The sequence below is a fragment of the Asterias rubens genome, chromosome 14, assembly GCF_902459465.1.
Source record: "Asterias rubens chromosome 14, eAstRub1.3, whole genome shotgun sequence".
Lineage (NCBI taxonomy): Eukaryota > Metazoa > Echinodermata > Asteroidea > Forcipulatida > Asteriidae > Asterias > Asterias rubens.
Genome location: NC_047075.1, coordinates 1,262,712 through 1,285,553, shown reverse-complemented (window position 1 = coordinate 1,285,553; position 22,842 = coordinate 1,262,712). Strand labels below are relative to the sequence as shown.

The window sequence follows — 22,842 nt, the reverse complement described above, 5'->3', positions numbered from 1 at the left end:
GGAAATTGTTTAAAGACCATTGCACTAGTGTTTTGTACCAAGAGGCCTATTTGCAGGCACGTCCACTGGCGGCAAATAGCTTAAAGGCACTGGACACTATTGGTACTTTCTCAAAACATTAATTAGCATAGAAACTTCCTTGGTAATAAGCAATGGAGAGCTGCTGATAGTGTAAAACATCGTGAGAAGTAAATGGTGTAGGAAGCTTTGCATGGTGTGGAGAATAAGAGTAACTATAAATTTCAAGATGAGCAGAGTATACTGTTCGAAACGTCGAGACCAAACCGGCTATTTTCAAAGCCACCACTCCTTGAAAAGAGATTTTACTCATGGTTGTACACACAAGTTTATTTATATGTATGTTCATTATCCGCTCGACCATGACACGTTCCGGTGCTCTACCAACTGAGCTATCGGGCCCTATTGTTGAAACAATAAGAAATGTCCATTTACCCTTGAAGCGTCAAAGTCAGCGTCTTCACTGTTGAGCAGAGCAATGGCAGGAGCAATTAAAGAATCTTTTTTCCTAAAAAAACAAAAATATTTAAAACAAAACCAAAGTTACAAGTGATCAGATTGTGTCAATCAAATAACCATGATTCATAAATACCTCAGACAGTTTCGCTATTGGTCTGAGCACGTCACGTGGGTGTGTATAAACCTTTGTTTATGACATGACCAGTAAAAAGTGTTCAAACATGGGCCCGACACGCGAGCTTGCACCGGTTCTTATAAGACAGTTTCTTCATTCATATTGGTCGAGAGCAACGGCTGAAACAGTTGAGCCACATCACGCGATACGCGCGACGTGCACAGCATTCCCTTACAAGGAGTTGTTTACCCGAGGGCGGCGGAGGGCTTTACCATTTCATAGCTGGAGGGGTGTTGTGTTGAAAGAAATCATAGAACGATTATAATTTTTGCATTTATTTTACTTTTTGACCAAAAAGTGTAGATGTTTTGACCGCAAAGGTATTTATGAATGGGAATCAAAGTGTGTTGAATCGGTTTTCAACTAATAATTTACCTCGACTTCGTCTCCGTAAAATTATCAAGAACCAGGCCTTGTTGGGATTAAACCACTAGTTGAAAACCTCTTCAGTACACATTGAAGAGAGAAGTAGGTGAGATTTGTGGTAACACCATAGACCCCTTTACAGATAGGCCGGAAGTGGTGATTATGATGCATTTCGGGAGAGTTTGCAAGTAAGCTATGCACGTTTTATGCGTGACGAACATCACAAAACATCGCATCCTATCCCAAAATGCATTGTTTTTTCCTATCTGTAAAGGGGTCTATGTGTAAATCTCTTTTAAGTAGCGGTGGTTCTGAGAAGAACCGGTGGTTGACAACTCAACGTTTTGATCAGTATGATCTGATCGTCTTCTCTCCTGAAAACCATCAGGGCAGAGCATACTGATCAAAACGCTGAGTTGTCAACTACCAGTTCTTTTCAGAACCAACTTGCCATTGGTTGATCATTGGCCATTGACCGGAACAGTTGTTGCTTACGACCACAAAAACGCGATAACTGTTTCAGTTGAACTTGCCTTTGGTTGATCACTGGCCACTGACCCAAACAATTAATGGTTACGACAGCAAACACGCACTCCAGTGTTCTTACCCTTCGAGAGGATCTAAGTAAACACCAAGCAGAATCTGGAACAGTCTTCTCCTGTAAGCTCTATCCCTCCCTCTAGAGTTTATACAGCAGTAGCGTTCGGCCGCCCCGTAGTCTTGTAACTTGTGGACTAAGATACGTAGGGCTTTGTCGTGCTCCTCTAACTGCAGACACAAAATGGGAATAGAATTCATTTAAAATGGGCGCCCAGGTTGGTTATCAATCACATAAACAATCCTGTCGTGGCAAAGCAGTTTAGGGCATCGAATTGAAGTTTTGGTCATCAGGGTGTTGGTTCGAATCCCATCTTGACACTTGTGTCCCTAAGCAAGATGCCTTACTACTATAAATGCTTCTCTTTACCATTGAGTATAAATGGGTACATGCGAGGGTACAGGTTGATAATGTTTATACAAATTAAAAGGCCCTTTGAGTGCCGACAGCAAACTGACTAAAACTTGCAAAGAACAATTAACCACAGTTGTCCGAAAATATATTTGATTTGATTTCAAGAAACTTTAAAGTACTGTTTTTTGTACTTATTCAGCATGTTGGAGGGACTGTTTTGTGTGGTGCATACTTTTAAATATTATGCAGCGACAAGTTAAATAGAGGGCGCTATGTCTCTTACCATACTCTGAAGCCTAAAACCATTGATGCTGTGCACAATGTGCTCGATTTGATTTAAAGAGGGCGAGGGTCTTTTAAATACAGTTGGCTTACTTTGAACATTTAACCATACTCTGAAGCCTAAAACCATTGATGCTGTGCACAATATGCTCGATTTGATTTAACGAGGCCGAGGGTCTTTTAAATACAGTTGGCTTACTTTGAACATTTAACCATGCTCTGAAGCCTCAAACCATTCATGCTGTGCACAATGTGCTCGATTTGATTTAAAGAGGGCGAGGGTCTTTTAAATACAGTTGGCTTACTTTGAACATTTAACCATACTCTGAAGCCTAAAACCATTGATGCTGTGCACAATATGCTCGATTTGATTTAACGAGGCCGAGGGTCTTTTAAATACAGTTGGCTTACTTTGAACATTTAACCATGCTCTGAAGCCTAAAACCATTGATGCTGTGCACAATGTGCTCGATTTGATTTAAAGAGGCCGAGGGTCTTTTAGATACAGTTGGCTTACTTTGAACATTTAACCATACTCTGAAGCCTAAAACAATATGCTCGATTTGATTTAAAGAGGGCGAGGGTCTTTTAAATACAGTTGGCTTACTTTGAACATTTAACCATGCTCTGAAGCCTAAAACCATTGATGCTGTGCACAATATGCTCGATTTGATTTAAAGAGGGCGAGGGTCTTTTAAATACAGTTGGCTTACTTTGAACATTTAACAATGCTCTGAAGCCTCAAACCATTCATGCTGTGCACAATGTGCTCGATTTGATTTAAAGAGGCCGAGGGTCTTTTAAATACAGTTGGCTTACTCTGAACATTAAGCATGCTTTAGGGACCTAAATTAGTGTAGGACTTAGGCGCTGCCTATTTTGTTACAAACACACACTCTGCCGTTCATGCAACAGTCACAGTGCGATTCATTCATGCAACAGTCGTAGGTAGCACGTGGTAACTGCCACTGAGTCACACACTTACTGGGATCATGGATGCGTGTACCGTCCCCGTAGCTACACCGCGCTGAACAATTACCGACTTGATTTCAAGACTAAACTTAGTGTGGTGCTTCAGGCCTTGAATTTTGTTCATGAAGGGGCACATTCCTCTGGTAAGGGGAACTTCTTTGAGGAAAATTTGTATTGGAACTTTGCAAAGAGTACCACAGCAAAAGTACAGGGCACATGCTGTGGGTGCCTAGGGTTTTTCATGGCCTGGTGTAGACTGGGCCCCTGTCTTTATCCTTCCGCAAGGATAAAGACAGGGGCCCAGCTTCTCAGATCCAGTGATTCCATTGGATACAATGAAATTGGATAAAAGTGCACAGTGACATGAGCTTTCCATAGATGCCCAAACAGTTTGTTCCTGTCACGTGCGCAATAGAATTTGACTGCTTATCTCTATCCGAAATGTATGGGGTCAAAGGTCAAAACACACGCCGGTTTTGTTGCCGGTCTCTGGCGTTATTCACAAGCCTCGAATTGTGACGCCAGATGTTCAGGCAAGGCCTGGTGCATCCCTTTAAATATATGCCATCACTAACTCAACAGAGGGCGCTATTTCTCTTACCATACTCTGAAGCTTAAAATCAATGCCGTGCACAAATGTACCTAATGAGGAAAGCCTTGAAATACGTCTGCATAGCTTTGTGCGACCCAGCATGACGCAAACAACTCATTCTTTATTGCCAACAAATAATTATATCGGACATTTATATGGGTGCAGTTCCCATCACACTGCGACAAATAGGTCTCTCTTTTTTATGGATTCTAAATTGGGGTTTGGGGTTTGTTTAATTTAAACGGAGGCAAAGTTTGGGGTCACTGTAATATTTGTGCTTTTTAAAAAAACTTTGAGTGATAAATCACAAGGGAAACTGACAGAGTAAATTTTAAATAACTTCAGAATGAACAAGGAAAAATGAGTAGAGCTGGACTTGAGCCAACCATAGCGCAAGGAACTCTATGAACCAACGACCTTCGGGTTAACGTGCCAGTAGACCAACTGAGCTATCAAGCCCGAAGTTGGCGGTTTCCTTATTTTGTCGATATCTTTGTCTAGTAACCAAACCACAAATTCTTGATTTGTGCAATTTATAATCGTAGACGCTAAATCAGTGTTTGCTCCGAGAGAGATTGGCTGCTGTCAGCTTGGTGTTTATATCACCTTGTGGGAGTTTGTCGAGTACCCTTAATGGGATGATCATCTAAACAATTAACAAACAAGGAACTATGGGTGCGTTCGATTAGCTTCCCTGAGTCGACCCCGGTATGCCCCCGGTACGTTTGAATAGCTTTAACGTCATTTCAGGGGCTCAACCGGGTCAGCCCCAAGTGCCCTGCTTGTGGAGTGGCTCACTTTAAGGCTGGCCCCAGGTGCATGACGTCACCACGAGAGGATTAGTGATCTTTAGATTAGCTTTGGTCAGGGGCTCACCCGAGTGAGCAATCTGGGGTCGACTTGGGGGGAACCTAATTGAACACACCCTGTGTTTCTTACCTTTCCATACAAGATGGCCGTCTCGGCAAACATGTCCGTCTCTCGGACTTTACCCAGGATGAGTTGGACTCTGTAGAGAGAGGACTCCTGGAGCATGTGACGAAGCTTGGATCGAGACAGATCAAGCTCTGGCTTTGATGTCTCGGGGTTCTTCTTCAAGACGTCGTCTAGGTATAAGACGGCAAGATGGGTGTGGTATTTCTCTTTCTGTTGACACAAAAAAGAAGTTATAAACCACAAAGGAAACTGACTGAGTATTTTTTTAAGACGTTGTCTAGGTATAAGACAGCGAGATGGGTGTGGTATTTCTCGTTCTGTTGACAAAAGAAGAAAAAGTTACAAATCAAACTGACTGAGTAATTTCTTAAGACATCATCGAGGTATAAGACAGCGAGATGGGTGTGGTATTTCTCGTTCTGTTGACAAAAGATGAAGAAGTTATAAACCACAAAGGGAACTGACTAGGTATTGTTTTAAAACGTCGTCTAGGTTTAAGACAGCGAAATGGGTGTGGTATTTCTCTTTCTGTAGACAACAACAAGAACAAAATAGAATTAGCTGTTGGAAACTGCTTGTCAACCAAAAGTTCCTACAGTATAACTGTTGTAAAAAATAGTTTATGGCCTGGCGTCTCAACCCTAGTATAGACTCTGCTATTAAAACTATTTTTTGCAACAAAAGAAGAAGTTAAAAAGCAACAAGGGAAACTGACCAGGTGAAAGTTGAAATAAATGGAGTTGGACAAAAATCAATTGACAAGAACAACTGAGTTTTCTAGTCCCTATTTTATCATCTGGTTTAGGAATGCCATTCAAAAATGTTGAATCTCAGTGCATATTTGTTTTGATAAAAGTTTTCCTATTTTGTTTATTGAACTCAATTGAACACAGGAACACACCCCCAAATAAAAAAACATGGCCGCAGTAAAATTCCTTGTGTACTCCTCAAAGTCAAAATTAGCTTCCGTCATAAATCAAAGAACAACTTTATCCAGAAAAAACCCCCACTCACAATAGGTTAACTTCCGAGGGAGTGAAGACCGCCGGTGACCACAAAAATTAATGGATAAATACTGGAGGCGGCAGCATCAATGCATGACAGGAATTTGTTGAAAGGAATTTGAAATGTTCAAGGGCAAAATACCCACAAAATGCAGAAAAATACTAGTATGAAATTTACTCGCATATTTTTCAAATATTTTCTTATGACCCTTTCCACACCTTCACCCTTTTTTAAAATTTGTTTGTATATTATTTTTTTTTAATACATTTTCCACAGTAAACTGTCCATAACTTAATAATGCATTGGGCGACATGTGGCTCATTTTCACAGAGTGGGTCACATGGTCAATTCTATTTCCAATATTTTTAAAAGCACTTCATCCCTTTCTACATCCATAGCTATACAAATCCAACTGCACATTTTGTTGGGTTTTGATGGATTGATGACTGCACTGTTAAAGCCATTGGACCCTTTCCAGTAAACAGTGTTGTCCAAGGCCCACACTTTGTGTACCACAACTTCTATATCAAATAACAAACCTGTGAAAATTTAGGCTCAATCAGTCATCGGAGTTGGGAGAAAACAACGGAAAAACCCACCCTTGTTAACGCGCGTTTCGCCGTGTCATGACATGTGTTTAAAATAAATCCGTAATTCTCGTTAACGAGAATTTATATTGTTTTGCTGTTTTCTCAAAAAGTAAAGCATTTCATGGAATAATATTTCAATAGAAGTCTTTCACCATTGCCTTCTGTAAACCCTGTAAGTTATTTGTAAATCTGTGAACTTTTATTTTTTTTTCTGAACCGAAAGGGTCCAAAGACAGTGGACACAATTGGTAATTGTCAAAGACCAGTCTTCTCACTTGGTGTATCTCAACATAAAAATAAAATAACCAACCTATTGGTAACTACTCAAAATAATTATCATCATAAAACCTTACTTGATTACGAGTAATGGGGAGAGGTTGTTGGTATAAAACATTGTGAGAAACAGCTCCCTCTGAAGTGACGTAGTTTTCGAGAAAGAAGTAATTTTCCACGAATTTGATTTTGAGATGTCAAGTTTAGAATTTGAGGTCTCGAAATCAAGCATCAGAAAGCACACAACTTCGTGACACAAGGATTTTTCTTCTTTCATTATTATCTCGCAAATTTGACGACCGATTGAGCTCATATTTTATGCATATGTTGAGATACACCAACTGTGAAAACTAGTCTTTGTCAATTACTGGTGTCCACTGTCTTTAATAGCATGCTCAAAGTAAGAAAAGAACGACTCTTCATATTATTATTAAAACAAATAATAATTTCAATTAAAATTTGGCATATTCAAGCTTTCTAAAATTATATTTTTAGTTTTCATTATAACTTCTGTTTATTTGCGTATCTTGTAATCAAAACAACTTTTACAATCTCCAAAACAAATTTGTATAAACTCCATATAAAGTTTGACTGCATTTTTCATAATAGGCGGTAATGAAAATATATAAAGAAAAATAAAATATCATTACAAGTGATTGCTAATTGTGCAGGAAATTGTTGACTTCTATTTTGGGCTAAAAACGTGAGCCAATCGTCAAGGTCTACTGAGGTAAAAAGTGCAATGGTATTCGGCTCCGAATTGCGGACAATAAAACTAAGAGGGGTTGGTTTTGTCGAAGGATTTGGTCGCTGGGTTTGAATGGAATTGCAACTAGTGACATCCTTGGTGCAGCCATGCGTTCGATGGTTTGGTATTCATGGCAGGAAAAAGCCACAAAACTTCCTCTGAGATTTCAAGCGCAACATTGAACAACATCTGACACGTCATATTTGTGTTTATCTGTTTTATATTTTTATGCTGTTTTACCGAAAAGGTATTTCTACTTTAAAAGGGGGCATTTTGTTTTTGATTTTAAGAAACGGACTCCGAAGACAAATACATACTCATTTTTTGTACATTTTTGTAATGAGGAATATTATGCTTATTCCTAGAGCTCCATGATATTCAATCAAAACTGAGTTAAGAAATGACCTTTCCATAAATTCCTCGGCGAAAGTTACAAACCCATTTCTTTTTTTGAAGGACTCTTAACACAAATACAGTTCATATATGTGTTAATTTTCTGACACACACAGTTCTTACAAAAGTGAGAACACTGCAAATCTCTTATCAACCTGTGTAAAATGTTAAATTTGATACCCTTTCAATGCGAAAAGCGTTAAAAACCGATAATGCCCAAAGATATTATATCTCAATGCTTGCAAGATTTGTAAGGAATATTGTCTGTGAAAATAAACTTTCAGGGCTAAGCTTGAGATCTTCCTTTCAATTAATTTAATTTCATTTTATTTCGTAATTAATTCTGGTTGTGAAGCCAAGGATTCTCAAAAAAGCAAACTTAATAACTGTACTAGCCAAGAACCTGCATGGAGAGAAGACAATGAAGGAAAGTTTCAGATTTAGATGTGGGAGGAAAACCCCAGAGAATTATTACAAGGAAAACAAACACAACCAGGGGTGCGTTCCACTCGCGCAAACGACTCGCAACTGTTCGCGCAAACGTTTTTTATCTTTTGAACGATTGGTGCATATACGCGATGTCAATATGACGGCGCCCTGAAATAAAGATGGCGCGCACCATACGTAGTTTTTTAAAAACTTTGTTTTTGCTGCAAAAGTCCTTTTTTTTGACATCATTACATCAACTAATTAACTTTATTATTCCAAATCTGCATTATCATGCACCGAAAATACAATGTACTTATGTTTGTGACAAAGAAATAATACCATTTGCTTGTCCGCAATTTTAAAAACCACTCGCCAACACCTCCGAAGTATGTTCGCCTAACGTTTGCCAACGTTCGCCAACGGTGGCAGCAAACAACTCGTTCCACTTGAAATTGTTGGCGACAGGCGCAACTGTTGGCAACGTTTGCGCGAGTGGAACGCACCCCAGGTAGGGACTGAAAACACAATCCAAATAGTGCCCCAATGGGATTCGAACCAGGGTTCAACAGCTTTCTAGAGGGGTGGGAGGCGAGGAAAGATACCACTATGCCAACCTGACTACCATATTAACATGTTTTGAGCATGCAACTTGGCTAGAAGTCGCAAGGTTGTTATGTTCACTCAGGCCCTGAACTTCGCTCTTAAAGGGGCACAGCAATTTTCTTCTGGTAAGGGGACCTTCTTTGAGGAAAATGTAAACTGTTATTGACACCTTTCAAAGGGCACCAAGCCGAAGCAAAGGGCACCACAATAATTGCTGTGGGTGTTGTGGGTTAATTTGAGGCCTGTGCATTAACCAACAGCTTCACACTCAGGGTCAAATTCTTCTTTTCTACTTTTTTGTTGTTGTCAAACTTTTACAAAAGTACTTAAATGAGTTGCCACATTTGAGGTTCCTTTTGTTGAAATAATTGGACATGTTTTATACATGGTTTAAAGTGGCAATGTTACATGCATTACCAAGAGCTTACACTCAAGGTCAAATGCTTCTTTTTGTACTTTTTTTTTCGTGTCAAAATTTTACAAAAAAATACTAAAATGAGTTGCCACTTTACAAGTTCCTTTCTTGAAATATTTGGAATCAATTTATACAAACTTTGGTCATACATGGTCTGTTTTCAGTTGTACAGTGGATTTGTTTAAGAATGGGTACCGGTAAATGTGTTTGTATGGATTTTGGAATGCGTGGGGGGGATTTAGAAATGCATGATTTCAAGTTCTTTTCCTTATTGTGTGTGGTTATTTTTACATTTGGTAAGGGGCTACACGGAAAAAAAATGCTAAAGATGAATAAACTTGTAGGCGTGCTGAAGGCCGGAATGGATATTCCTCTTTAATAAACATTCTAGATTGGAGACAACGTTGTCTCTGCGTTACCAAGTAACGTGACAGAACCACAACCTTCAGATATCGTTGCAAACAAGATTTACAAGACATATTTAGCTGACAGTTAAAATATAATGTTATTAGGTAAAAATACCAAACTGCAACCTATTTACAACGTTGAAAATAAATTTGTTTTAGTTGGGAAATGGCATAACCAAAATACAACTTAACTGTACCGTTATGATGCATAACGTGTTTGCTGGGTAGGTGGGGTAGGTTCAAGCACAATACAAAGCTAAACACTGCAAAACCTGTACAAAAAACAATGCCTAAGGTGGGTTGACTGTAATTGACTGTAATTGACCGTGATTGACTGTGACTTAAAGGTACATGGCACCCTAATGATAATTTATTCATTACTTATACATTAATGGGCGGAAACATGCGTCACCTGGTACAACTTTTGTCGTAAACAAATTAACAACATACCAGAGCTGAATCTGTGACCTACGCATTCACAGACTGGCAACAACAACCCGACTTTTAACTGCGTAGAAACATTAAATGAATGAGCGTTTCTATAGCAACAAATTACATCACAACAATCGGCTATTTTGATGTATGATAAAAAAAATTCAGATCTTCTCACCCTCTCCTGTTTCCAGGGAACCATCATCATCCCTTAATCGTAATGGACTAGTCATGGTCATTGCAGAGAATGTATGCCATTGGTCAAGGTCCATTGATTGGAATATGGGGGGGAAATCTTTAAATGGGAATCGAGGTGTAACTATTGGTAAACAGATAACAAAAAAACAGAGCTGTATTAATAGAGTCGACCCGGCCCCTCTGACTGTCAGTCTGGTCTAGGGTGCTTCGAGGCAACAGGTGTGCGTGACGAAATGAGCCGACAAGCCTGCGAGTTAACGGCAAAAGGTATGTATAACAAAATACTCAGTTGATAAGGTGATGTTTGTATACAAAACTACGCAGTTGATATATACTTTCCTAATCTGAATTATATATTAATTTTTGGTTTTTACCCATATACACCGATGTGTGTAGCACTATATACTCAGTACTTTCCCGAGTCCTGTGAAAAAAATCACAGGCATTTTACTCGGGTGGGATTCGAACCCACGACCCTTGCAATTCTAGAGCAGTGTCATACCAACTAGACCACCGAGATTGCCCGGTAGCTAGAGGCAGTTCGAATCCACTGTTTTAGCAGCGGGTACTGCAAACGATTTAATAGATGTTAAATTTGAATTATATAATCGGCCTGGTTGTCAAAGCATCCTGATGGAAATATCACACTCACAACCTTTTCAATTTTTGTTGTCACAATTTTTTGCTATAATAGTGAAAGTACCGTTAGGGCTGAGTGAAGAACAAATTCCTCCTCTTGAAAAACAAAACAAAAAAGGAAACGAAAAGCCAATCGACTGGCTTTCAATCGACCTGCTTTTCATTCAATATTTTGACTGCAGTCCTTAGACAAATACATGTACCTTCAATTTTCCCTGAGAAATGGAATTGCATAATGTCTAAATTTAAAAACCCATTTGGGTTTAAAGCGCAATAAGTGCAGTACAACTTCAAGGCTTTTCCCATACCTTTGGCATGGGCTTAGACTTTTTGCACGCTGTTTTAATATCAGCAATTTTGTATAGCAACCACTTTAGACTACACACTGAATACCAATATTGATTTTTTTATATTTTTGAGTATTAATTGATACATTTTGTGTTGGCCTACCATTTTGCTCTACCGTACTTGCTGCTCTCCGCTCTCCGATGAAAGAGAAATCTTTCACTGCTTCTTGCAATCTTCTCTGAAAAAATAGTAAATTTTCAATATTTTTTGGGGTGAACAAAAAAGAAGGTTGTTGTGCTGCCATGGAACAGTAACTTTTACACTCATCCACTGGTTTCAAATCTCATAAAAGATAAGGCTTTAAGGTAGTTATTTATGGAATTCAAAGTACTTTTTTGGCAATAATTCTCTCTTTTTTATGAGTGTTTTATCTATTTTTCTGGGCAGATATTCAAGGGGTACAATTTGAGTGGTAGTGTACTTTATGAGCTTCTGAAAAAAAATTGTTTGTTCATTAATTTAATACATTGCTTTCCAGTGCAGGGTGGCAGGTAGTAGTGGCAAGGGCCATGTTTTTTCTTTTTTTGAAGGCACTTCTCTCTCGTGATGGGAACCAAGGGTATGGGGCACTGGATGGGCTTGTGCCACACCCCTTTGCCTAGCTATTGGTTTACTTTAAATAGATCTGACAAATCTCTTTCACTTTTGTTTGAAGTATATTTAATACCCATAGAGACAAATGACATCAATCTTCTTAAAGACACTGGACGTTATTGGTAATTGTCAAAGACCAGTCTTCTCACATATGCACAAACTAATAAACCTGTGAAAATTTGACAAAAATTGGTTGTGAAAGTTGCAAGATAATAATGTAAGAAAAAAACCTTGTCACACGAAGTTGTGTCCTTATTCAGGTGCTTGATTTCGAGACCTCAAATTCTAAATCTGAGGTCTCAAAATCAAATTAGTTGAAAATTACTTCTTTCTCAAAAGCTACGTCACTTCAGAGGGAGCCGTTTCTCACAATGTTTTACACTATCAACCTCTCCCCATCCAAGAAAGGTTTTATGCTAGTAGTTATTTTGAGTAATTACCAATAGTGTCCACTGCCTTTAAACAAGTCTTAGTGGTAGTTCAAATAAAAATGCTAATGCGTGTTAAACTGTGTCAGGAAGATATGATTTGAGGTATCAACATATATTTGGTTTGCAGTAACACCACGTGTAATATCTACTTGCAAGGTAGAGTTTGTTCTTTAGAGAACTGTTTTGCTATATATTCTACTACCGCATAGTATATTTTTTTCAGATTTTTTGGGAGACTTCTCAGTTCTGAAAAGAACTGTCCTGCTTTTTAACTACTACCCGGGCGAAAGGTATAGAACATCGACTGGGGCTACTACTTTAACTTATAGGATCGTTTTTAACTGCAAGACCATGGAGTGAGTTCTTAATTGGTCAAGAAGTTGTTCTCATTTTGATTCTGGTCCAGTACAAAAAAATACTTGTCCAGTAAACATGTTTAGCTACAGTACAACCCCTGCATTCTTGTCAACTTCCCCCGCAAATGCAAATTATAAATCGTTCAGACTAATATCAATTAAAGCCATTGGACACTTTCTGAACAGAACACTTAGAGGGTTTACAGAAGGTAATGGTGAAAGACTTCCCTTGAAATATTATTCCATGAAATGCTTTACTTTTTTAGAAATCATTCAAAACCAATTATCAATTCTCGATATCCAGAGTAACGGATTTATTTTAAACATGTCATGACACGGCGAAACGTGCAGAAACAAGGGTGGGGTTTCTGGTTATTTTTCTCCCGACTCCGATGACCGAATGAGCCTAAATTTTCACAGGTTTGTTATTTTATGTTTAAGTTGTGATACACGAAGTGTGGGCCTTTGGGCAATACTGTTTACCGATGTTGTGCGATTGCTTTAATTTCAGGTTTTACAGCCAAAAGTTTACCACTGCCTGTAAATGGGGTCAAAAATATCTTGCCTCCCCCCAAAAAATCCTTTTTTTTTTGTACAACCAAGGGAATTTTGGTCAACAATGAGGTGTTTTTGTCGGAGTAATTACCAGTAGTTTACAACCCCATAGTGGGAGGCCTGTGGGGGAAGGAGTAAACGACCTTTCTTTATTCAAGCGTGAACTGTAGTTCCTGCTTGCACAATTTGCAGAGTTCTGGATGAACGGGTTTAGCCTTGACTACAAATGTTTATCACGCAGAGCTGAAAGAGACATGAAAAGTTTCTGCTCCCTTTTTCAGTAACGAGTAATGGGGAGAGGTTGATGGTATTAAACATTGTGAGAAACGGCTCCCTCTGAAGTGCCATAGTTTTTGAGAAAGAAATAATTTTCCACGAATTTGATTTCGAGATCAACCATCTAAACGCACACAACTTCGTGTGACAAGGGTGTTTTTTCTTTCAGTATTATCTCGCAACTTCGATGACCGATTGAGCTAAAATTTCACATGTTTGTTACTTTATGCATATGTTGAGATACATCTACTGTGAAGCCTAGTCTTTGACAATTACCAATAGTGTCCATTGCCTTTAAGGGCACCATAACTCAGCTTTTATTCCTAATAACAGCCATGATGTATGACCTTTGAACAAAAGGAGGAAAATCTTGAGTGAAAGGCTCACCCACGTAGTATATTTAATGAAGTTGTTTTTAAAGCCAGTGGACACTATTGGTAAATGTCAAAGACCAGTCTTCTCACTTGGTGTACCTTAACATGTGCATAAAATAACAAACCTGTGAAGTTGCGAGATAACTATGAAAGAAAAAAACACCCTTGTCACACGAAGTTGTGTGCTTTCAGATGCTTGATTTCGAGACCTCAAAATCTAAACTTGAGGTCTCGAAATCTAAACTTGAGGTCTCAAAATCAAATTCGTGGAAAATTACTTCTTCCCCGAAAACTACTCCACTTCAGAGGGAGCCGTTTCTCACAATGTTTTATACTATCAACTTCTCCCCATTACTCGCTACCAAGTAAGGTTCTATGCTAATAATTATTTTGAGTAATTACCAATAGTGTCCACTGCCTTTAAAAATAATTTATTGTTTGATATATTTCGAAACCATAATGAAAATATAAAAAAGAGCGAAAGTAAAAACAATATTCTGCTAGCCAAAAAAATCAAGAAAAACAAAATCGGAAATCAAACTAAAATTATAAGAATATCATGCCTTAATTATTACCAAACACTCCACATTTCAAGGATTTAAACTTTCAATTCTAAAAATCTATAATAAAAAAAACAAGATAAATTAGCCCGACCGAAATGTCACGCCACCTTTTTAAAACACATGTCTGAGAATATAGTAGAGTGAATAAATATGATCACGTTTTTCATATCTCTAGTGGCATAGTTAGCAATGTGACCTTGTACTAAAAGCATTATCATCATGTAGATAAATTGAACCAAATTCACTGGGCTGCGACGACAAAATGCTTTGTTACTCTTGGCGACTCATTTGCCACGACAGTTATATATTTCTTGCAGCTTATGGAAAATGAAACCATCTTTCCGAAGAAGTATTCTCAGGCCTGTATTCTTCGTTATTGAAAGGGTAAGGGCAGTGTTCAGTGTTCATGCTTCGTGTGAACTTTTGTAGCAACCTTATCGACGCTGCTGTGACAGCGAGACGGTAATCTAAGCTGTGAATGTGCGTCGAGAAAATGTTTAGGATAAAAAAATAAATAACAGAAAAACACACCAGAAGTTCTTCTCGCAAATTAAAAAACAAAGAAAAAAACATTAATTATTATTATTTTTTATAGTGTATCGATAGCGTAATGGCTGATCAAAAGAGTGTCGGAACTTTTCGATAGCGTTGCGGCCCGGCACACTATTTAATGCCTGGCTTGAACGCTGGTAAGGGCACCAAGAAACCTAAATCATCAAAACGATTTTCATTACAAATAATAAATAAATCGGCACAAAATTCCCACATTAAAAAAAAAAAACATAAAAAATCCATTATTTCATGGGTGACAAACAAGATTTTATATTCTCATGGCTGATTGCAAAACACTGCCAAAAACTTTAAAAATGGATGCTACGTGATGACGTCGTTGTTGGTGAATGCTGTTGAAGGCTATAGGGTCGGGTGTACTTTACACAATAGCTGAGGCAATATATCATACATCATGTTGATGACTTTAAAGGGGATGTAGACCTTTTGGTAATCACTCTTAAAATTAATGGCAGTAAAACTTTGGTGGGAAAGTATAGCAGCTTATGATACTAAGTTTTGTTATCCCCAAAATTTGAATCTGAGAGACGTTAGTGACTTGCGTAGACATAGTTACTCCGGATTTTCGCTAGTATCTTAGACACGAGACCGCCTTTTGAAATGAAACTTTCACAGGTTTGTTTCATTGTATATACATAACTTCATCGTATTGGTTCATAGCCACCAATAGTTTCTGAAATAGAAACTTTGATTGGCTGTTATTTTCCCGCTTCTTTCTGGATCATTCCCTTAATCCCTTTCCCCTCTCTTGTTCTATAAACGGATGTATTTTTTTGTACTTATTTTATGTCTCTAAAGAAGGTACTGTTTGGATCGGAAGCTAAGGCCATCTACCCTACTCATTATAGAGGTATCTGCATGTATATTCAATGAAATCAATCTAACATTTCAGCCGTCATGTTTTGCCTTTAATAACAAATGAAAATAACTAATATCATTAGACACAGATGGTCATCATCCATTACAGACAGAATTTTCTATAAATGTTTCTGAAAATTTGAATGAATGACACTTGAACTGCATATATTTTCCCTTTTTTCCAGGAAATAACATCCACTATCATGTACTTTAGATTAATTTACACGTAAAGGACTAATAGAAGCATGTGACCAGACTCTGCACTTTGTGTGACTAGGATTATGCTTTTTTGATTATTTTTCTAAATGCTTAAAGGAACATTACATAATTGGTCAGAAAAAAACTAAGATCACAGATTTATATAAAAATTACACGTGTAATTTTTATGTACAACGTGTAAATTAATCTAAAGTACATGATAGTGGATGTTATTTCCTGGAAAAAAGGGAAAATATATGCAGTTTAAGTGTCGTCCATTCAAATTTTAAAAAACATTTCGGTATAATGAAGATGAAAGTAGAAAACATCCCTTGAAATATTTCTGTCTGAAATGTCATATTTGATGAGGAAAAAATAATAATAATAATTTAGAGTTTATCCCCAAGTGAGCATTTTGTATTGTATTGTATTAAATTTATTCATTTGATTTTTAATCGATGTCATGCAAAATGTGTTAATGTTTTTTTTTACTGTTTACTTATGACTCAAATGGCCAGGTTTGTCAGTTTAAGTATTTGGTGGATTACATAATAATGAACTTAAGTGCAATCAGCAAGTGTTACACCAGAGGTTCCATGGACATCTCGACGAGAGACAAAGACTATTTTGAAATTCAGGTACAGTCCAATAGGGAGGGCATCGCAGGTGATTAAAAGCACTGCGGTCCGACCTATTGGTCAATACCTGATGACATCATACATCAGAGGCGGGGCTTACCTAATAAGGTCATGATTGACAGCACTGCGGTCTGACCGATTGGTCAATACCTGATGAAGTCATACATCAATAAGGTCAATACCTAATAAGGTCATGATTGACAGCACTGCAGTCCAACCAATTGGTCAATACCTCTGAGGCAGGGCTTACCTAATAAGGTCATAATTGACCGCACTGCAGTCTGACCTATTGGTCAATACCTGATGACATCACACATCAGAGGCGGAGCTTACCTAAAAAGTTTATGATTGACAGCACTGCAGTCCAACCTATTGGTCAATACTCAGAGGCAGGGCTTACCTAATAAGGTCATGATTGACAGCACTGCGGTCCGACCGATTGGTCAATACCTGATGAAATCATACATCAGAGGCAGGGCTTACCTAATAAGGTCATGATCAAAAGCACCGGGGTACAACCTACTGGTAAATAAGTACCTTATTAATTCATGTCACAACAATTGGTCACTACCTAATGGCATCATATATCAAACGCAGGACCTACTTAGTTAACTTTTAACTAACATGTTGAGAAAGAAGAGGCAAGTAGTTTATCACACTTATCCCCTCTGGACTTGTCTCTAACCCTCTCCAAACCTTGACTCTAATTGCTTTTAACTTCTTCACAAACTCTACAGACTCTGGCCTCCAGATTTACCAGTGGTCTCATGGCTTCTCCTAACCTCTACACCCTCCACAAACTCGGCTTCTAGACTTACCTCTAGTTTCTTGGTGAAGACAAGATGCTCTAGATATCTCATGACAGCCTTAGGGAAAGCATGGAGGTAGTCGATCACCGTATCAGGTCTCATTCTCTCAGTCAGTGGCTCAGACTCAGATCTATCTGTGAAAATCTGAATAAAGTAAAACCAAATTCTACAGTCAGCCTTCTGATCCCACTGCTGCCACCTTAAGTCAGTTTCCTAATTGATTAGATATCTAGATTTTAAGGGAAAGCATGGATGTAGCCAATCACTGTATCAGGTCTCATTCTCTCGGTCAATGGCTCAGACTCAGATCTATCTGTGAAAATCTTAATAAAGTAAGAACAAATTCTACAGTCAGCCTTCTGATCCCACCGCTGCCACCCTAATTGATTAGATATCTAGATTTTAAGGGAAAGCATGGAGGTAGTCGATCACTGTATCAGGTCTCATTCTCTCGGTCAATGGCTCAGACTCAGATTTATCTGTGAAAATCTTAATAAAGTAAGAACAAATTCTACAGTCAGCCTTCTGATCCCACCGCTGCCACCCTAATTGATTAGATATCTAGATTTTAAGGGAAAGCATGGAGGTAGTCGATCACTGTATCAGGTCTCATTCTCTCGGTCAATGGCTCAGACTCAGATTTATCTGTGAAAATCTTAATAAAGTAAGAACAAATTCTACAGTCAGCCTTCTGATCCCACCGCTGCCACCCTAATTGATTAGATATCTAGATTTTAAGGGAAAGCATGGAGGTAGTCAATCACTGTATCAGGTCTCATTCTCTCGGTCAATGGCTCAGACTCAGATCTATCTGTGAAAATCTGAATAAAGTAAAACCAAATTCTACAGTCAGCCTTCTGATCCCACTGCTGCCACCTTAAGTCAGTTTCCTAATTGATTAGATATCTAGATTTTAAGGGAAAGCATGGATGTAGTCAATCACTGTATCAGGTCTCATTCTCTCGGTCAATGGCTCAGACTCAGATCTATCTGTGAAAATCTTAATAAAGTAAGAACAAATTCTACAGTCAGCCTTCTGATCCCACCGCTGCCACCCTAATTGATTAGATATCTAGATTTTAAGGGAAAGCATGGAGGTAGTCAATCACTGTATCAGGTCTCATTCTCTCGGTCAATGGCTCAGACTCAGATTTATCTGTGAAAATCTTAATAAAGTAAGAACAAATTCTACAGTCAGCCTTCTGATCCCACCGCTGCCACCCCAATTGATTAGATATCTAGATTTTAAGGGAAAGCATGGAGGTAGTCAATCACTGTATCAGGTCTCATTCTCTCGGTCAATGGCTCAGACTCAGATTTATCTGTGAAAATCTTAATAAAGTAAGAACAAATTCTACAGTCAGCCTTCTGATCCCACCGCTGCCACCCTAATTGATTAGATATCTAGATTTTAAGGGAAAGCATGGAGGTAGTCAATCACTTTATCAGGTCTCATTCTCTCGGTCAATGGCTCAGACTCAGATCTATCTGTGAAAATCTTAATAAAGTAAGAACAAATTCTACAGTCAGCCTTCTGATCCCACCGCTGCCACCCTAATTGATTAGATATCTAGATTTTAAGGGAAAGCATGGAGGTAGTCAATCACTTTATCAGGTCTCACTCTTTCAGTCAACGGCTCAGACTCTGATCTATCTGTGAAAATCTAGGTGAATAATCAAAAATATTCTACAGTCAGCCTTCTGATTAAATATCTAGATTTTAAGGGAAAGCATGGATGTAGCCAATCACTGTATCAGGTCTCATTCTCTCGGTCAATGGCTCAGACTCAGATTTATCTGTGAAAATCTTAATAAAGTAAGAACAAATTCTACAGTCAGCCTTCTGATCCCACCGCTGCCACCCTAATTGATTAGATATCTAGATTTTAAGGGAAAGCATGGAGGTAGTCAATCACTGTATCAGGTCTAAAACAGCACATTGCCATGCCAGAACAGTTCTGCCCTATTTATTTATTGTACAAAACAATTATTTATAAGTCCAGCATGACTTAATTTGTTACTATTTACCTTTACTCCAAGTTCAGGATTTTTCTGCAGCGCCCAATCGACGTATCGCCAGACTAGCTCATGATCACTACATCTGCAGACAAAGATAAATGAGGATACTTGTCTATGACAATTACCAAAAGTGTACCTTCCCTTTAACAATGTTTCTTTAAATGTAAGTTTTGTGTCTATTTATTTTCTTGTCTTGAATCATTTCTTGCATGCCCTGGCTGGTCCAGATTTTGTTTGTGTAACTTTAATTATTTTTCTAGTGTTCTATTGCAGTGTATCTATGAATGTTTTAATGGATGTTTTAATGCCGGGCACCCTTGAAAATCAGTGTTCTCTCTGAAAGGTTTCCCCAGGGTAAATAAAAAATAAATAAAAAATAACTTGTTCAAACTTGTTCTTACCTTGACAAAAATTCCACAACAAAGTCAAGTCCAGGAAATGTGTCGTCCTTTAATTCTCCATCGCATATTCTATCGAGTCAAATGAGAGGAGAAACAAAATGACAACATCTGAGAAGAGGTGGTGTCTCAGTTGGCGACTACAAAGATACCCTTAGAAACCAACACAGGTATACAAACTAAAAACGACTTTAAATATCGGACCAGTTGTAAATCAAAACAGTCTTTTTAAAATATGAAATGCAACTGCATTGACAAAGTTCATCTCTCAAACTTCAGAAAAACAAATATTGTTTGTGTTTTTTACCAATACACTAATGCATGGGTGTCACTACGTGACGGACCTGAGCGCTATATAAGAAGCCAATATCATTAATTATCTCCTTACCTTGCCCAAACAAGGAGAGCCTTTTCATTATCGATGTGATATCTATAGAGGAGACCTAGGGCGTGGTGTCTTCCATGCTTCTGTAAGATCTCTGCAGCATCGTGTAAGGAGCAAGTGTTTTCTGACGAGACGAGAGTCTTCAGTAACTCAGGGCTGCTCTCTGCGTACAGCTTCAATAAAGCTGTGTCTATTTCCTGTACAACAAATAATAATAATAATACCCGTTTTTATATAGCGCTTTTCACACCCAAAGGGCGTCCCAAAGCGCTTCACATTATTACCCCTGGTCACTGGGCCTTAAATCACCCCTTAAACCATCTCAACTCCCTGGTGGGGAGTATACAGCCTGTGCAACATCAATATGCGCTACTCGGCTAAATCAATCACAAGAACCATCTCTGCCCTCACAGGTACCCACTTACCCCTGGGTGGAGAGAAGCAATTATAGTTAAGTGTCTTGCTCAGGGACACAAGTGTCACGACAAGGATTCGAACCCACACACTGCTGAACAGAAGCATCAGAGCTTGAGTTCGATGATCTTATCCGCTCGGCCACGACACCCCAAAAATAGTTTTTATATAGCGCATTTTACAATGACAAATCAATGCGCTTTACATAAGGCCAATAATATAGTCATTGGACCAATGACATCCCTTCAATGGTACGCATTTATAACCCTGGGTGAAGAGAAGCAAGTGTCACGACTGGGATTTGGACCTACACGAATCAAATTTGATGCTCTAATAAACCATTGGCCATGACGCAAAGAATGATAATTATTGACTGTGCAAGTTTTGTGCGTATTCAAAGTTTCTGGAACAATTTACGCGGGTCGGTACTCACAGGTTTGAGAATGAGTAGATTTCAACAATATCTCGATCAAAAATTCATGAGGTGCAATATGTTTAAAGGCAGTAGACACAATTGGTAATTACTCAAAATAATTATTGGCATAAAACCTTTCTTGGTGACGAGTAATGGGGAGAGGTTGATGGTATAAAACATTGTGAGAAACGGCTCCCTCTGAAGTGCCATAGTTTTCGAGAAAGAAGTAATTTTCCATGAATTTTATTTCGAGACCTCAAGTTTAGTACTTGAGGTCTCAAAATCAACCATCTAAACGCACACAACTTCGTGTTGCAAGGGTTATTTTTCTTTTATTATTATCTCGCAACTTCGATGACCGATTGAGCTCAAATTTTCACAGGTTTGTTATTTTATGCATATGTTGAGATACACCAACTGTGAAGGCTAGTCTTTGACAATTACCAATCGTGTCCACTGCCTTTAAGGGTGTCACAGCAAGTGAGTTTACTGACACAAGTATCAACAAAACTTCACACTGGTTCATGTTAATAACCTGAAGTATTGGGGAAAGGTGTTATCATGAAATGTTATGATGAAAGCAACTTTGAATCATAAAAATCTAGCAAATGTATCATGAGAAATCGAATAAGAAACAGTTAGGACTTTCTCTCTGCTCTTCAGCATCTCGGTAATTTTAGGTTTTTGAGTTTGGATCCCTGGCCTTGGGGAAATGGGTTCCAGGGTGAATGTTTAAAAAACAATTACTTCACTGACAACAGCTGGGTAAAATTCAGAGATTTTTGTTAATGGTAAACTGTGACCTTTGACCTACCTCTCTGAAGCCAAGGCTGAGGTCACCTCCTCTGATGCTGTCCAGGTAGGAAGAGAGGAATGTCTTGCAGTCCTGGAGCTTCTCTTTGCTCCCTCGGACTATCGATGAGATATCGGCAAACTGATGAAGTAGGGGCACGGAACGGTTGAAGTTAGACGTCGACGGGAGGAGGTTTGGAAAGAGGCTGATCAGCTGTCACAAAATGAGAAACAAAATGTGAGGATGATTTGGGATTCTTAGACAAGTTTAAAATTTTATTAAAGAAATATTATTTCAACATTTCAAGGAAACAAAATTAAGCATTTTAAAAATCCTTTATGGGCTCCGCAGGAATTCTCAACCAACATGAATGACGAAAGAAGAAAGTACCGAAGTCAGCATACCTCTCTGACATCTAGTAGACCATCTTTAAATAACTGCCCAGCTTCGTCGAAGTGAAATTCGGAAAGCTCAATAAAACCCGATTGCTGCTGAATTCTCTGGTAAAGCTGGAGAGAGAAAATATTTAGAAAGTTTAATAATTTGTTGTTGACCCTTACACCGATGTGTATTAAGAATTGTATACTCCATACTTTCCTGAGCTCTGTGAAAAAAAATCCACAAGCAAATAGCTTGACTGGGATACAAACAAATTCAACAGTTATCCGGAATTCTAGTTTCTAAACAGTCATACCTTTTGGAATTTGTCCTTTGCCAATCCTAGTTTCTTGGCGTTCTTGGCCAACGTCAACGCCTCTTCAACACGTTTATCGCTCAATAATGCTTGGATCTTAAATGAAAAACAAAAACAACAAAAAATGAACTCAACTTTATAGAAGTTCACTTCAAGGCACCGGACGCTATTGGTAATTTCTCAAAATAATTGTTGGCATAAAAAATTACTTGGAAACGAGCAATGGAGAGCTGAAGATAGTACAGAACATTGTAAAATCCCTCCAAGTAA

At 38.4% G+C, this 22,842-nt stretch overlaps 1 protein-coding gene across 1 annotated transcript in view; it reads right to left on the bottom strand.

Moving 5' to 3' along the window:
- Nucleotides 1-22,842, bottom strand: part of LOC117299281 (transforming growth factor-beta receptor-associated protein 1-like) — a 34,632-nt gene that overhangs the window by 622 nt on the left and 11,168 nt on the right. The window contains exons 12-21 of the mRNA XM_033782767.1: nucleotides 22,573-22,668; nucleotides 22,283-22,387; nucleotides 21,900-22,091; nucleotides 20,260-20,453; nucleotides 19,875-19,943; nucleotides 19,483-19,555; nucleotides 17,464-17,598; nucleotides 4,756-4,962; nucleotides 1,626-1,786; nucleotides 454-526 (exon numbers count right to left, since the gene is read on the bottom strand). Coding sequence (XP_033638658.1) covers nucleotides 454-526; nucleotides 1,626-1,786; nucleotides 4,756-4,962; nucleotides 17,464-17,598; nucleotides 19,483-19,555; nucleotides 19,875-19,943; nucleotides 20,260-20,453; nucleotides 21,900-22,091; nucleotides 22,283-22,387; nucleotides 22,573-22,668 — 1,305 coding nt within the window. The remainder of the gene's footprint in view (nucleotides 1-453; nucleotides 527-1,625; nucleotides 1,787-4,755; nucleotides 4,963-17,463; nucleotides 17,599-19,482; nucleotides 19,556-19,874; nucleotides 19,944-20,259; nucleotides 20,454-21,899; nucleotides 22,092-22,282; nucleotides 22,388-22,572; nucleotides 22,669-22,842) is intronic.